Source organism: Frankliniella occidentalis, unplaced genomic scaffold (genome assembly GCF_000697945.3).
Source record: "Frankliniella occidentalis isolate FOCC.00 unplaced genomic scaffold, Focc_3.1 Scaffold20, whole genome shotgun sequence".
NCBI lineage: Eukaryota > Metazoa > Arthropoda > Insecta > Thysanoptera > Thripidae > Frankliniella > Frankliniella occidentalis.
Window position 1 is genome coordinate 2,628,776 of NW_026267150.1, and position 16,105 is coordinate 2,644,880.

General features: G+C 47.4%; 3 protein-coding genes across 4 annotated transcripts; 1 reads left to right on the forward strand and 2 right to left on the reverse strand.

Annotated features, from left to right (window-relative positions):
• Positions 1–2: 2 nt before the first annotated feature.
• Positions 3–10,337, reverse strand: LOC113207898 (sphingosine kinase 1). The gene is made up of 9 exons (XM_026424654.2): positions 9,672–10,337; positions 3,535–3,776; positions 3,331–3,443; positions 3,156–3,255; positions 2,948–3,068; positions 2,623–2,873; positions 2,313–2,541; positions 2,070–2,209; positions 3–1,929 (listed from the first exon to the last, which is right to left on the reverse strand). The coding sequence occupies exons 1-9, from the start codon at positions 10,198–10,200 to the stop codon at positions 1,744–1,746; spliced, it is 1,911 nt and encodes a 636-aa protein (XP_026280439.1). The 5' UTR covers positions 10,201–10,337; the 3' UTR covers positions 3–1,743.
• Positions 10,338–10,460: 123 nt separating this feature from the next.
• LOC113207905 (anamorsin homolog) lies at positions 10,461–12,073 on the forward strand. Its single transcript, XM_026424667.1, has 5 exons — positions 10,461–10,754; positions 10,910–11,181; positions 11,268–11,418; positions 11,512–11,633; positions 11,713–12,073. The coding sequence occupies exons 1-5, from the start codon at positions 10,604–10,606 to the stop codon at positions 11,806–11,808; spliced, it is 792 nt and encodes a 263-aa protein (XP_026280452.1). The 5' UTR covers positions 10,461–10,603; the 3' UTR covers positions 11,809–12,073.
• LOC113207887 (G patch domain-containing protein 1 homolog) lies at positions 12,065–16,103 on the reverse strand. Of its 2 annotated transcripts, none has more exons than XM_026424632.2 (11): positions 15,954–16,103; positions 15,690–15,865; positions 15,383–15,603; positions 15,154–15,302; positions 14,692–15,082; positions 14,235–14,602; positions 13,913–14,148; positions 13,692–13,809; positions 13,428–13,616; positions 12,932–13,274; positions 12,065–12,854 (listed from the first exon to the last, which is right to left on the reverse strand). In XM_026424632.2, the coding sequence occupies exons 2-11, from the start codon at positions 15,754–15,756 to the stop codon at positions 12,258–12,260; spliced, it is 2,679 nt and encodes an 892-aa protein (XP_026280417.1). In that variant the 5' UTR covers positions 15,757–15,865; positions 15,954–16,103; the 3' UTR covers positions 12,065–12,257. The 2 variants fall into 2 exon arrangements, with proteins under 2 accessions (XP_026280417.1, XP_026280425.1); XM_026424640.2 differs by having other exon boundaries at positions 15,690–15,885; positions 15,954–16,098.
• Positions 16,104–16,105: the final 2 nt, after the last annotated feature.

Sequence of the window (16,105 nt, forward strand, 5' to 3'; positions counted from 1 at the left end):
TGTAGTCAGTCCAATAGTTGACAAATGTTTTATTAAAAAAAAAACAGATAATTTAACAACATTTCTATACTGTCCTAAGCCTAAAGATGGGTTTAAATAATAAAGGATGGGATTTTAAAAGAGTGGAAATGGACCCACCATTGCCAAATTTTAATTGAGACAATTGAAATATGGTACACAAAATTGTCAGTTGTTCAAAAAGTCCTCACATTTCAAGTTGACATGGATTATTTGACAAATTACAAAATCACTAAGCAGCTGACTGTTGAAAAAAGAATTAACAGAGAAGGTACAGCCTTTTCGCACTGCTTGAAAAATTATGTGGAGAGAAATAACACAACCTCACATGATATTTGCATTACAAAAGGTACATATTTGTTATATTCGAGCAGAAAAAAGGTGTAATGACGTAACAAGGTGGTAACTTTTAGTTTGTGATTCCCCACAGATGGCACAGTCATCATTTGAGCACAAATTTCTGATAAAAATATAAGAAAATTTACAAATATATACAACAAAAGGCATAGCTATCACAAAATAACAAGAACCCCGTTCGAGAACAAGAAATTTAGTTATGGAAAATATACATCTAGTTTAGCTTGTGCAAAAATAAAATATGACAAGAACAAGAATATTAATAAAATGCATAAATTGGCCCATGCACAAGTTAAAACTTTTCAATTGCAATTATTTATAAAACCACAACCTCACAAAAAATCTTTCATAGGTGTACAGTTGTCTAAAAGTAACAACAGACACAAAGAAAACTATACATAGAGAAATGGAAGTATTCATAACATAATCTTAAACAGAAAAGATAATTTATGCTAAAGGTAACACTTTAAACAATTTCAACAAGCATAAAGTTCTATTACACAACAATCAATATAAATATTTTATTGGACATAATTAACAACAAACAGGAAAATCAAGTTGAGGGCATCAAAGATCAAACCCCTAACACTTTATTGCTTAATTTAAGAGAGCTGGCTATACTGGTCATTTCAACATCCCCAACTTTTGGAATGCAAATGTTACTTCGTCTAGCAGGAATTAGAAACAAATTTCACAGCTTAACTTTCACAGATATGTCATAGAGGGAAAAACAGCTAGATACTGAATTTCCAATACTAATTAGTTCTGACAGACTTCCTTGGGAAGTATGGAGAAAATAAGGCATACAATGTGGTTTCAAGTGGAATGCCACACCAGCTGTTTTGATTAACTTTGTGATGCTTTAAACATGACTAACCAGTAAAATCAAATGCGCAATCTTTGAGAAGCACACAAAATAAAAGTATTTGTTTTACAAACAGAAATTATCCTGTTCCATTCAAATTAATTTTATCTTTGGAAGACAAACACTAAAAGATCATAGATTTCCCCAAGTAGAAGTGGCTTTGTTTTAATCTAAGGATCTTCTACAACATCCAACATGTCATTTTTATAACAAACAAACATTATTAGCAGTCACTGCTATAATAAAATACACAGGAAAGAAAGAGGTTCCCCAAAATAAAATAATGCAGTAAGGTAATCCAAAACCTGGTCATTCTTAGCTATAGTGTTGGAATAAAATTATAACATTTGTGAAATTTGAGGATTAAAGAACAACATTCCAAACCCTCAAATTACATTTCTTTTTTGGATAAAATAAACACAAAACATGAGCAAAGAAGAAATAGGTCACTTTGACACTACCAGGAAAGAAGACAAGACAAGGCAAGACACTGTTCAATCTCCTCAGCGTGAAATAATGCGCCCCAGTCCAGGCATCACTTCTGCTTGAATAGGTCCATATTCCACAACTTCGCCATCCACAGTTATATAACTACCATCAGTTTCGGGTTCCAATCGGAATGCTAAGACAGGTAACATCTTAACATGAGGACAGTTCAGATGAGTTCCATGAGATAGTCCTAACAAAAACTGAAAGGGAAAAAATAATAATTAGAAAGCTACAGTTCTCTACCTTACGAAGGAATATTGTCTATTTTGATCATTTTAATTAAACCAATATTATTCAATATAATCAGTAACTTGAACATATTTAATAAGTAAATGTTCACCTGCAAAAGTTGATGTCTTGAAATACCAGCTTCAATGACAACCAACCATATGATACCATCACTCAGCTTAGCATCGGGGGCGAATAAACAATCCTTGGCTAAGTGAGAAACATTGGTTGAGTGCATCATGACAAATTCTCCTGCAAGTCAAACAAATGATAAATCTTTTCCTTCCAAGAAAATTTATACCACAAGCAGTACTTTCATTGTAAAATAAAAATGTGAATTCTCCTCCACACATACCCTCTATTGTTTTCCAGGATTCTGGTACAGGCTGTGTGAGTGAAGGTAATTGAGAGGGAGGGCCATACATTTGTACATTGACACTCCCATTGGGATTATCACAGCTGGGATCAAAAACTGATTGGAAACTGGAGCCTCCTATTGAATAGAAGGTACTTCGTCGAGAATTGACAGAGTAGAAACTATCCATTCGAGACCGCTGCTCAACTGGGCTCATATCCTCAGCAATCTGAAAAAGAGAGGAAAAAAAAGGTCAATTTCTGAGGGTGAGTGTTTGTTAACTAAATTCTGTTAGTTATACATCACATACTTTGGCATAGGCTGTCTCTAAACTGAGGTCTCGGAGCGGACTGTCAGGATCAACAATATCACTGAACATACTTTGGCTTGTGTGCATTGGCGTCATGAAGCCTACTCCATTTTCACTGATGGGGTCAAGGTCAACCATTTGACTAGCACTTCGGGTCAGTGACACAGTGCGACCAGAAACAGTGGTTTGCACTGGGCTTTTATGATTTGGATGAGGCAGGTATGAAATACGACCCTTGTAAGTGCGCAGTCCTAAACAATTAAAATGTATAGCACCACATCTCCATAAAAGTCAAAAAAGTAAAAGGCAAAGAGGCAATAGTTACCTATTAACCTTGCCAGGCTCCAAATTGTGAAGCGCTGCCCACCAATTGCACGAAGCTTCTCACTTTCAATGTCGATATCTGATAAAAGACCCCACCCTATTGATAAAAATGAGTACATAATCTGAAAATAACAATATCACATTTTAATATACTTTTCCTTCGTCCATTTTTAAAACAATTGATTTCTCAATAAACATGGAAGTTTTACCTTTGATCTAGTTTCTACTCGAACCAAATCCAAAGGAGTTGAATTTCCTTTCAATATGTTTAGTGTTGAAAATAGAACTGGGTTTTGATCGTATGAATCACTGTAAGGTAAAACTCATTAAATTTTCATCTGAAATCCTTGAGATTGGTGAAAAACTCTCAAAAGTTGTACTTACTCAATTGCCACCGACTTTGCCAGACCATTCCCCGAACCACAAGGTATAATACCAATTGGAACTTCTTTTATCGCAGACATCCAGTCCGGTCTTTCGAAGAGGCCATTGACAACCTAATGGACAAGTTGAGGTCGCACAGGTCATTCGTCGTTGGTCGCCCGGACAGGAACGCACAGCAGAACAAGAACACCCATGTTCCCTCACCTCAAAGATGATCCCGTCGCCGCCAAGGGTGATGATGGCGCGGTACTGGTAGATGTCCTTGGTGCGCACGTATTCGCGCGCGAAGTTGGCGTGCTTGGAGATGTGCAGGTCGTAGCCCAACTCGGCCTCGAGCAGCAACGGCACCACCTTCTGCTGGAACACGTCGCGGGCACGGCCGGGGCCGCTCTTGGGATTCAGCAGCACCAGCACCTTGCGCTCGTCCAAGATGCGCTCCGTGCCACCTGCAACACCAAACGGAACGTGAGGCGCGCCTTCAAGATGAACAGCGAGTTAATGAGCCACCGGCTGCTGGAGCGCTCGTCTTTGAGTGCGCTCCAGCAGAGTTGAGAATTTGCCTTACTCCCTTCGCCCGTAAGGCGCCATGACCCCTACAGCCCTAACGAGTATGCCATCCCGCAACACTCTGGAGCCCATTCAAGATACACCCTGTACATCCAACATTGACCAACATTAGTTGCATCGGTCGCATCCACAGCGGCATAGCTGCAACCTTTCTTAACGATTCGGACGTCGCCACACGTGGCATCCAATCTGGGCTCAAGGAACCACTTCAACGGTTTACGATCGTATCATTAAAATTCAGATCGAGCCAACCTGTGTTCCCCGAGACCAAAGGTCGCACGGGTGTGTGTGCAGAGTGAGGCGTATTTGAATCTCGTTGGGATGCACCTGTCTCGTGCGCATCTCCCGCGCGGCCGACGGAGGGAAGACCAAGGACGGCGCAGGCCGCCGGGGAGTGTGTCCGCGCGGGGGACGCTCAATAAGCGAAGCCAAACGCAAAACAGGACACGGCAGCCGCCACGCCAGCGCCAGGCCACGCCAGGCCACGCCAGGCCACGGACCGACGGCCCCCGGCACTATAGACCTGACTTTAGACCTGCCAGCAATATGACAGCTCGGCACGCCATCTCTGCACCGGGCCACGCCGCGGGCGAGCCGCGCGGGGGAAGGGGGGGGGGGGGCATGGGGAAGTCCAAAGGGGAGCCGCCGCGAGGGCCGCGAACAACCGGCAGCAGGCACAGTCAGTCAAAATCCGCGCGGACCAGCCGCACAGGCGGGAGGGCCCGCTTCAAATGGCATGATGTTAGCGCGGCCCGCCTCTCTGCACGCGCGCACCGAGGCAGAAAGGTCAAAGGGTTGGAGAGGAGCGGGGAGGGAAGGAAGACGGAGAGCGAGGGCGGCGCTTCCAAACTAAGCCGGCGGCCCTGCCCGTCCAGCCGGGGGGCGGGCGGGCGGGCGACCCCTAGTGCGGACACAGCGTGCGCCTGTCAGGAGAGGAGTTGTTTTACATTCCGGCTGCGAGAGAAAGTGGTATAAAGAACAGATACGCGTATGGCCCGACGGTGAGGCAAGTCGCTCGGGAGCAGGAGGCAGGCGCTCTAGGTGTGGAGGAGAGAGAGCTCGCCAGTGCACGCGCACCGGCCCACGAAGGCGGCACTCGCGTAGGCTCCATGAGCTCCATTGTCCCACACGTGGCGCTCGCCCGCCGTACGTGCCATGGGCTATTGGCCCCAATTCGAAGTGTCGCCGGCCATTCCTTCCCCTCCTCCTCCTCCCGCGCCACCATGCGCCTCAGGTCTCGGAGCCAATGATTGGACTCCGATGCGGCAACCCAGGCAAGAAGCAATAAGCTGCCGCCAGCGCCAGCAGCTCCCGTCTCGTTCGCTGCCGTGCCACATGGCCGCACTGCCGCCTGTGGGGTAGGCAATCTCGACCGTTGAGCGCGCGCGTGCATGGCGGTGTTGCCTATCTCGGATTCGCAGGCGCTCGACGCCGACCCCTTGCCCTCGCCCCGCCCCTGTGCACTGCGCACTGCGCAGCCCCCGCTACAGCAACGGCTCCAGCCGAGCCGGTGTGAGCCAGTGGGGACTTCCTCTCGGGGGCCATGGCATGGCAGGGGCAGGGGCACGGCGGCGACACAGCCTCGGGCACACCCCCCGCGCGCACTTGGCGTCCCCGTGCTAACAAGAGCGGCCTTGGCATGACGTCGGCCCGGCCCGGGCCGCCGGCGGCGTGCAAATAGGCAGGAGAGGCAAATCAGGCAGGCTGCTGCGCTCACACCACCGGTGCAAGAGTACTTGCAGCGATGGCAAGAGGTGGGGTGGGACTCAAAAGCGGTCATTCGCGCCTGTTCGTTCGCGCGACCTGGCCTCGCGACGGCTAACCTGGAGTGGGTTTCACAGGTGCACAAGACGCAAGCGCCCCAAGGCCGGCGGCGCCGTGCGCGGCGGGGCACGACGACGTGTCACATGCACGGTGACGCCCCGCCGGCCCCGCCGAAGCACATGATTGATGTGTCTGTATCGTCCGGAGTGGAACGAACCCAATCCGAGGTGGCGGAGGAGAAGGTGGGGGGGGGGGTCAACATGCTCGACTGCGAGTGAGTACGCGCCGTCCGATAATGCGAGGTGCTCGCGTGCGCCAGGAACGGCATGACAAAGGCTAACCGGGTATCGGCCGGTTGCTGCGTCCGTCGTGATGCGGGCCGACCGGTCGGGGGGTACTCTGGTACTCTCCGGGAGTGCGCGTGCACCCAGTATGCACTCACGGGGCCGGGGACCAAAGGTGGAGGGAGAGTGTCGGCCGGACGCAAGGGAGAGGGGGTATAACGACGTGAGCCCGGACTCCTTCACGCGCGTCCACTGCCTGATATGAGTCCGTCCGTATTGCATGCGAGATCTTGGTCCCAATTGTCAAAGTAGACTCATGTTGTCGGGCTCAAATCTGATACGAGTTGGGCGAATAGGTGCCCGGCCTCGTGTCCGGCTCATGCCGTTATACCCGGGAGAGGCGACTCCCAGTCGGGGAAGACATAAGCAGGCGGGCGGGCGGCGGGACGACTGGGCCCTGCGGCAAGGTCGTTAATGGGCCGGACGACTCCGGGTGGTGGCGCGGGGGGGGGGAGGAGGAGGAGGGAGGGCAGGCTGCACCGACAAGAAGGCGCCGCAGCTCACCTTCCCAGCTCGGCGGTGCACAGCCGGACACGACAACAATACGCCCTTCCGAGTCTAACGCGTCTAACGGGTCGAAGTCCAAGGTTGATGGTGGTGCACGGAACATCCAATAGCACGTTCTCCCTGCAGGGGTGCGCGCTTTCGACCCTGGTCGCTTGTTCGACCACACTGCGCTTTCTTTGGCGCGCTTCGCGCTTCTGGACTGCACGTGCGCTGCCCACATGGGGTATTGCAACACAACCCTGCCGCCGCCCCCATGGGGCGCCGCCACCACTATGTCCGCGTCACCGCACCGCGACGACGACGCTGACCTGACCCAATATGCAGTGGGCTCCGCCGGGCTCGGCCGGGCTCCGCGGCGGCGACGCAGCCTCCCCCAAGGCCAGCCGCTGCGTCACGCCGCGCGGCGCCAACTCGGCTCGGCTGGACTGACTGGAGCCAGTCACGATGGGGAGTACGGAGCGCGCATGGGGAGAGAGGAGAAGAAAGAGCGGGACGGGACGCAGGATCGGGAGCGCTGCTGCGGCCGTGTAGGTTTGGTGTTTGGTATCGCGAGAGCTACAGAGCTGATAGCCGCCGAGGAAACGCGAATGGATTGAGAGCGGATACGGGTCATAAAAAAGAGAGCAAAAGCACGGCGAGGCAATCGCGTTCGGCGAAACCCGAAACGTCATCAAATCAGATCAATCATGTACACGGTGTATACATATTCACCCGCTCCGGTCGTAGTGTCTCCGCACGCGCCGTCGCGTCCTGCCCCCGCCACCAAACTGCGGCAGCCATAAGCCAAACCGCAGTCAAACCATCACCTGTCCGCGGGCAGCAGGAAGGAAAACCCGAACCGGGCGCGGCGCGACGCTCGTTAATGGCGAAGTGCCGTGATTACAACTTTGTTTGGCCGGCTCTCCCCGACCGGGCCGAGCGGCGGCGTGCCCGTCGTAACAAGCACGAATTAGTCACGCTTATGCAACTTCGGCAGTGCATTACCGCCGCTTCAGAGCACTCTTCCCGCCCAAGCCTGCTGCCAAAGCAGGTAGGTACTTCCCTGCTGCGGCAGGCACAGGCAGGTGGTGCGACCCACTCGAGCCGCCGAGCCGATCGCCGTGCAGCGCGCGCGGGACAACACTTCGCCCGCGTCGCGCGTGCAGCGCGTGCAGCGAGTGCTGCGGTAGAGAAACATGAACGAGAGAAAAAGAAAACACGTCAGAGACAATGACGTGTCGAATAGCGTCCCATTGCGCTGCCTTTGTTTAACTTGATCACGAGCCATGAAAAAGAGTGTGTGGTGGTGGGGGGCAAAACCGCACAGCCCACACGTCGACAGATCATATATGGAAGGGGGGGGGGGCAGGAATTCCCCCATACACACGAATAACGTGACTCAAAAGCGACCGGAGCGCGCGGAGCTGCAACCCGACTCCGGTCCATCCTGTGACCTTGGCGTGATTAGCATTATATTGGCGCTCCCGCACCCGCACAGGGGACCACAGGGGGGGACTCCTCCAAGCGCGCGCGTCGGGGGCCTTTGTTTGGGTTCATCCCGCTCCGCGGTCACACCAGGCGGGCGGGGCGTGGAGGAGCACCAACGACGCGGGACAGCCTGTCAACCCCTGAACGACGCGTCCCGATGCCCATGCCCCCCAGTGAGCGCCGCCGCGGCGCGGCATCCGTCATGTTTGTCGGTGGAACACTTGACGCGGTTGCGGCCGCAGCGGATATGACAAGGACGACACCATCGATCTCTGCGGCAACACGAAACACACGAGTCGCGAGACAGATAAGGAAAGCCAGGCCCGCGCAGAGGGACTCGGCGGCAGGGGAGGTCAAAAAAAAAAAAAGAAAAGAAAAAGAAAGAAGTACAGTTTGGCTGCTGGCCAGCGGGGGCCAATCGGGTTGAGTGCATCCTTACAGTGCACCTAGTCTTGCATCTCCAGAGTGGCGCCTGCGACGCGACGCCGCATCTTTACCGAAAAGACATCACCACTAACCGCCCGCGCCCGCCCCGGCCCCGGGCTCGGGTAGTACGCCCAGCCCAGGTGCGGTGGCGCGGCGTGCGGCGCGGGTCGAGCTCGGGTCGATGCGACCCGGACAGCCGTCGTAGAGGAACCTGACCCACATGGAGGCGCCCAGGACTCGGGGGGCGGGGGAGGGGGCGGTCGCATGCTGCATGTTAGGAGGGAAGGGTTGAAGAGGGAGTTGGTCGCCTTGCCACAGAATATCCCTCTGTAGGTTACGCAAATGCGTGTTTCTCTTTGTCATCGTTTGGCATTTTCGCGATGTCTTTCGCGCTCGCGTGCTTTGAAGCGTAACGCTCCACTCCGAGTAAAAGCGTCCAACTGGGTGGGAAAAGAGGATGGGGGGGGGGGCACTCCTTTATCTTATCGACCTTGATGCTAAAACAGCGGAGGTACCCACGAACACCTGTGGACAGAGGGAGTGGGCGGTCCTTTGCGATAACAGCTCGCTGACCACGACATGCCATGACAGATGACTGAACTAGGACCACGGGGGGGTGGGGGTGGGGGGCATAGTACACGGTCCGTGCGGGGCCACCAACAGAAGTCAACCACTTGACCATCTGCACCTTGCACCTGCTACTCGGAGACTTGATGACCCTTCCCGGTGGGCCTAAAGTTACTCTCAGCTTAGGCGCAGGAGGGGGAGGCACGGGAACGATCTTAGTTTGAAAGTCGACATCTGTGCTGGAGGCTAGTGACCCTCTCGAAATGCGAGGCGAATGATTGGGGAAAAGGGGGGAGGGGTAATGCCAGTAGCTCCAGGCCTCAAGCAAAAGGTGATTCCCTCTAAGGCATGCCAGGTGCAAGTAGGTACTGCCATTGTCAGGCAGCCTGCCAAGTGAGCAAATTACCTGTAAGGTGATGTCATTTAGTGTGGCGGGCTATAGCCATTGGCCATAGCATCCTCTACCATCACTCTACTACATCTACTCATCCGCCAATCCCTCCCTCCCCCTTGGTTCTGACTACGTTTGGATACTTTTTCATATAAAACTTTTATGGAGGATCATTAACAGTATAAGAATACGCAAAAAAGGTGAGCTGAGGTATAAAAATGAATTACAATCCTTTTTTAATCTTAAAGTGAAAATATCACAAATCTCATTTATAATGGTGACAGATGAATAGAAAGATATGAACTCACCTGGTGATGAGGTAATTGAGTTTTCATCCGAGTTTAGAACAGATTGAGGAATCGGGGTACCCTTCATAAGGCACTTGATCGCTAGCCTCCACTTCTGAGCTTCACGCATATTCTCCTCAAATTTGTCAAAGGAACGGAAGCGCAGTGTGATTGTCATTCTTTCTCTCTTGACTCCAGATGTCACTTTGTATTTCTTAAGAACATACGCATAGATGTAAAGATAAGCACTGATGTCTTTCGGGTCCTGAGTGTTGAGCTTCTCCTCCTTCTCTGGCTCTTCAACAGCCCTCCTGCCACTGGGACGACACACACAGGACGGTCCAGGTTTGCACTTGCTCCTCATACAGCGGCAGCCAATGATGTCGTCCAGACTAATGGTCTCGGACTTGGTGTTGCCGTTGGTCTCCTTGGCCAAGCTGAGGCCCTTCTCGGACAGCTTGACGCGATACACTGTATTCTTTTTCGACAGGATGTAGAACGTCTCCTGCAGCACGAACCCATTGCCGCCGCACCCGTTCACGTCCTCCATGGTGCCGCGCAAACTGTGCGTTCCACTCAGCAAAAGTCCCAAACTCTGTGTCCACCACACACACCACACGCCTCCGAGCGGACAGCGACAGTGGTTACTCTTCAACTACACCACATTGGTGTCTGCACTTGTCAAAATCTCACCGCCTTCTCGCAAACGAATACTGAATTTGACAGATTCCTGACGTTCTTTTTTTTTCTCGTTCTCTGCTTAGCTTTCTGCTGTCGGGCAGAGATCGACCCAACTCACTTTTTGTTGTTTTTGTCCTGTCCGGTGTCATGCAATGTTGTGAAGTTCTGTGAAGATAGAAGACTCATTGACTCATTGTGCAACATTGATTTCAGTCGCCTACCTTGACGAAGAGAAAAGTTACCTGTTTTCTGCATATCTTGGGATTTTGAAAATGGAATTTATCAGTGCCGGACACAAAGTTCTTATTTTGTGGGGCTCGTCTGCTCCTGGGGAGAGGTTACAGACTGTCTTTGATGATGCCAAGAAGATAGCTGGTGATTCTGGTCTGGTGGCAGTCGAAAATGTTGAGAGACTTGAGCAAGGTAAACTACGATGCTATGCACATTTGATACCTTTTGTGTTCTTGCTTGCTTAGATGTACACATTCTTGAAATCTGTTGAGAGCCCAATGAAATTACTTTCTGCCCGCCAAATGTACTATATCTTACATTTACCCTAATTGTATTTCTTATTCCAGGTTCTCACCCTCAGTCCCACTTTGATATTGTTTTATCGGGCTTCGCCCAACCTACTGGATTGGTACATACAGATGACACTTTGTCTGAAGTGCTACGCATCTTGAAACCTAATGGCCTGCTAGTTGTAAGAGAGGCAACAACTACCCCAGATAAACTATCATCTAGCCTCAAAATAAGTGGTTTTACTTCTCTAAGCGAACAAAGTGAGGTGCCAAATACAGAGGGGGAAGTTAAAGTAACTCAAATTAAGTGTCAGAAACCAAATTTTGAGGCAAGTGTAAAATCCATTGTGAGAAATGATAGTCTGGCACATCAATAACAGGTAGTTCGGTGGCCTACAATTTTGTCTCCTTCTAGGTGGGATCGTCTGCTGCTCTCTCGCTGCCCAAGGCTGCTGATAATGTGGCAGCTGTTTGGAAATTGGATGATGTAGATGATGACTTGATTGATTCGGATCAGCTTTTGAATGAGGAAGACCTTAAGAAACCAGATGCTGCATCTTTAAAAGGTACAGAACAACTTTTCAAAACCATTTTCTTTTTACTAACCACCGGACATCTCCCTTTTTTTTCAATTACTTACTTGGTGTTTTACTTTTTAGTTTGTGGGACAACTGGTGTTAGGAAAGCATGTAAGAATTGCAGCTGTGGCTTGGCTGATGAGCTGGCTGCTGAAGGCGGAAAGAAAGAAGAGACATCGACCAAGACCTCTTCTTGTGGTAGTGTAAGTATTGTGATTCTGAGAAAAGATTAAGAGGGTGCTCATAACACTCTAGTGATTAATATTATTTTTTAAATTGCAGTGTTATCTTGGTGATGCATTCAGATGTGCAAGCTGTCCCTACTTGGGTATGCCAGCATTTAAACCTGGCGAAAAAGTGCAACTGTCTAACGTTTAGAATAACAGAAAAAATTATCTAAAAATAATTAAATGCAATTATATTCTGCTGTTAACAGATCTTGTAAGCTTACATTAATTTCATGATGTTTTTTCTCAGTCAGTCTTGCATTTAATTGGTTTATTTTATATCTACAGTACCTTGTTCGCTGGTAATTTCAAAAAGGGTAATTGATTTAAGTTTCGTTGTCCAAAGCTTGTAGTATTCATGTGTTCTTCATTTTGAAAATTTCCTTGAGGTTTTATTAATAAAGAGGTACAGCCGAGGAATGTATTGTCATTTCCTTCTCCAATCTTCTACGCCTGCAATTAAATGTCAACCTCATACCTACATATCTATTTCAACATGGTAACACTGATACTGATAACTGACAAACAATGATGTCTCAATTTCTTCTTAAAAAGCTTCAAGAGAACAACTTAAAATTTCAAAAAAAAATTGAATTACAATTATGATTTTTTCTTATGCTTTGATTTTGACTTGTGCTTTTTGTGTTTTTTCTCCTTTTTTATTTTTTTCTCTTTTTTGTGTTTTTTCTTCTTAGAACTTTTTCTTTTTTCAGTACTTGATGATGCTGAAGAGTCATCAGAATCACTGGTATAATGACCACTTGCTTTTTCAATTTTCACAGTGCGCTCTACCCAAACAGCAGATGCAGAGGCATTCTCATTTTGCTGAGGGACTATGTTTGAGGAGCTTGGAATGTTCAATTTTGGTGGTGCTGATGGTAATCGTGGACCATACAACAGCTCTTCATCTTGTTGGTCCTCATTTTTATGGGAGTCCTCACCTTTCCCTTTTGGTGATTCTGACTTTTTGACAGATCGTGTGTTCAAAGCATCTAAATCTAAATTTGCAAATATTCCTCTTGGTGGGGAAAGATTGCGTGGAGCAATCATCTCTTCAGTTACTACTTTCCCAGTAGCACCCTCTACTTTAGATGTAGAGTTTTCATCCTCTGAATCTGAGGCAGAGTCTTCACTACTGGATAGGAAGATTGCCTTAAATAAATCAGGCTTTTCCTCTGGTTCTGGCTGAATCTGGCCCTGCATTGACAGATACAAAATTAGAACTACACAAACAACAAAATACATCAGTAAAAATAAACTAACTGAATTCTTACAGTTTCATCAGCCAGTAATCTTGCTAGAGTATCTGAAATGCTAGGAAGCTTTTTGACGATTGTTCCCTCTGTCACTTGTTTCTCCCCAGGAAACTGTGCTGGAGGGTCCTGAATAACTTCTACCCTTACCGGAGTAATTTCTTTGGTTCTAAGTTCCGTAGCAGAATTACTTGCTTGAATCTTTTCTTTGATTTCACCTTCTGTAGAAGAATTACTTGCTTGTATCTTTTCTTGTATCACATGTTCAGGGGGTGCTGAAATGGTGTTGTGAGAGCTAGCTTCAAGAAAGTCAAACACAGAATAATTTGTGGGGCGTTTGTTTGACTCTAGTACATCAGGGATGCTGTAATATAAGAAAAAAAGACATAAATAAGTTGTTTATTTCCAACAGTGTTGTACTGCAATCATGATAGGATCTAAAGACCTAGGATCTAAGGACCTAGGACCTTCGGTCCTACTCTTTTGCTGCAATATTTGAATATAGTCTTGTCCATACCCAGTTGGCTGAGGGACGTTGAATCTTTTGCATAATAATGCACACGGTTGCCAACAGCTTTTTATCCTTGTTAATTTCCCAAATAGTTTCATTTTGGCAGCATTCCTCATTTCTTCATTTCCATGTTTCATTTTTTCAACAGAGGCAAGAGGGTTTAAGGAATCATCTGGCTGAGTTGCAGAAACGAATCTAAACAGAATAAAACTTCATCTAAGTTTCTTTCAAAAAATATAAGGAAAAGAACTGGAGGTTGTATTGTCCCACCTATCACCCATAATACCACTCAATGGCTTATAAAGTCTTGCAGCTTGCTCAAATTCACTTCTCTCATGATCTTTGTCCCACTCTGTCATTGATGGAGGCTGAATAGAGCTGAGCAAATCTGAAATGAGAACATGCACAACATTATTGTGGAAAATCTAATCACTAAACTAGATACAAGAAATAACTACAATTTTACTCCCTCCCTCACATTTCCACAATACCTTTTTGAGCAGACCGAGAAAACTCCAGAAATTTCTCATAGCGTGCTTGTTTATCAGGTTGAGAGGCAAAGGGTTGAAATGTGCTTCCACCGACAGCTAAAGGCAAAATGTCGGCAGATGCTGCTGAGAACGATGGAAAAGCAACTTGGCGCACAGGTGAAGGTGCAGTACTCACTGAAGACGGTGTTGGAGGTGGAACAGGGGGCTTGGGTAATGGTTCATCCAAAATACTGGCTCTGAGAAAGACAAGAAAGGGAGTTTTAAGAGGTAATTTTGTGTTCTTAACTTGCAGAATGAAAGAGAAGATAAACATTGACAGTACCTGACTCTTGAATCAAGATCATGCCTTCCCAGACCCTGTTTCTTTGCTACATTTTCCCCTTTGCTGTTTACGTCCCATCTTGATTGTTTTGTCTCATGTACAGCCTTAAATCCAGGTGGCAAATCCGGTGGTCTAAAAAATTTTCTTTGGGAACTTGGCTGTTTTTTGCCTAAGACAAACCCTTCAATATGTGCCCCTGCCAACCTGGGAGCCCCTAGTGCAAGGCGTTTTTGATGTTCGGTAGCTCGCGCATCTTTTTTCCTCTGAGCAATCTCAGAACTGGTATCAAGGGCAAAGTCATACTGTGCCATGTCATCCCTGGCGTAAATATCTGCATCATCTTCTTCTAATGCGCCAACACCAAAGGCCTAGTACAGAGAAATATAATTAATTCCCTTAATACAATAATGAATAAAATAAAATACATAAAACTCAACAATTAACAATATAATAATACCTGTCCCCAGATGGCAACTTTCTTCTTTTTTTCTTGCATGCCAAGGAAAGAGGGTTCAAACAGCTGCACATGCCCAGAGAGAACAGGTCTTTTATCAAGACCTTGGTAACCGATTCCAAACACGTCATCTTTGATTTTGACAACAAATGCATCATAATCATCAGGAGCAAAGGTCATTGATTGCATTTCACTATCGGATTCATCAGACGAGTCTCCTCCACTTCCTCCACTATGGGTGGAGCTCCCAGGTAACTGACATCCGTATACTTTTTTAGATGCTTGCTTAATCTCTTTCTGTTGGATTTTCTTTTGCCTTCTGTTTAAACGTGGCCCAACTCCTTGACCAGGACGCCAACCCATGTTCCTCAACAAGCGCACACCAACTGTATCTCTGAAAATATATTTATTGTAATTGCTTGATTTTAGCAAAATGCTTGGATTCAAGGTTCTAGAATGACTTACTTAACAGGAAGTAAAATGTCTCTTAAGACTGGTTGTCCAGGAATTGGTCCAGTAGAGTAATTAGAGTGTGCTCTTTTGCGGGATGAGCTCTGGTTGTAGTCGGATGTAGCACGCAATACTTTGGGTGCTATTCCAAATTCACCTTGATCCTGGATATTAAAAATATGAAATCAAACCTTTTAGACAAACATAAGAAGAAATGTGGATATGAAGATCTAGAAAAACTCACTTCTTCATCCATAAAATCTTCAGGTTTTTGAAACTGTTGCGAGGCTTTCTCAGCACGCGACGACTTAAATGATGAGGGTGTCCAACCCTCTTCAGATCCAACACTGTTGCAGTATCCTGCAGAGAATCCCCCTGTAAAGGCCCCATGGAATCTTCTACGTCCATATTTGTCCTTGACTACCTGATCTTCAATTGGTGTTGGCTTTTTGCTCGGTATAGCATCTGAATCCAAAAAGTATAAATATGACTAATAAGTACAAAGATATAATTTCAAAATTAAATTTCAAACTGAATTCTGGGTGCTATACCTTCCTCGATTGGATCCAATGGAGTGCCATAGAAGGCAAAATCTTCATCATCCGAAGCGTCTGACATTTCTTTGGGACTTACAAGAAAATGAAGGGTTAGGAACTAATCTAGCTGTTTCTTTGCGCTCCCTTAAAAAGTCCTGTTTAATGTCAGTTGTCCATTCATCGACATGGAGCTGATGCAATATTTCAAGAACTATTAAAATTAAATAAATTTCTGTGATAACATAGTAGTAATCATCATAAAACAAAAATTTGGCCTACCGAAATCCGGCTTATTTTGAGGATTTTGCGGATGTTGGCTGCATCGTTCCTGCCTTGAGCCCGTACAACCGTGTTTGTATACAAATGAGAAGATAACGTACGTCAAGTTTCATTCGATCTGGCTGGAATTTTCAACAATCAGTTCAATTCGT

Bases quoted from the DNA above. Each gene is read 5' to 3' on its own strand.
- LOC113207898 (XM_026424654.2), bottom strand. From the start codon at position 10,200: ATGGAGGACGTGAACGGGTGCGGCGGCAATGGGTTCGTGCTGCAGGAG. The intron at 3,256-3,330 runs GTAAGTACAACT...TTTACCTTACAG, and splicing joins GCAAAGTCGGTGGCAATTGA to TGATTCATACGATCAAAACC. The intron at 1,930-2,069 runs GTGAACATTTAC...TTTCCCTTTCAG, and splicing joins CAAGACATCAACTTTTGCAG to TTTTTGTTAGGACTATCTCA.
- LOC113207905 (XM_026424667.1), top strand. From the start codon at position 10,604: ATGGAATTTATCAGTGCCGGACACAAAGTTCTTATTTTGTGGGGCTCG. The intron at 10,755-10,909 runs GTAAACTACGAT...TTCTTATTCCAG, and splicing joins TGTTGAGAGACTTGAGCAAG to GTTCTCACCCTCAGTCCCAC. The intron at 11,182-11,267 runs GCAAGTGTAAAA...GTCTCCTTCTAG, and splicing joins GTCAGAAACCAAATTTTGAG to GTGGGATCGTCTGCTGCTCT.
- LOC113207887 (XM_026424632.2), bottom strand. From the start codon at position 15,756: ATGTCAGACGCTTCGGATGATGAAGATTTTGCCTTCTATGGCACTCCA. The intron at 15,303-15,382 runs GTGAGTTTTTCT...TTTAATATCCAG, and splicing joins AAGATTTTATGGATGAAGAA to GATCAAGGTGAATTTGGAAT. The intron at 14,149-14,234 runs GTACTGTCAATG...TGTCTTTCTCAG, and splicing joins GATCTTGATTCAAGAGTCAG to AGCCAGTATTTTGGATGAAC.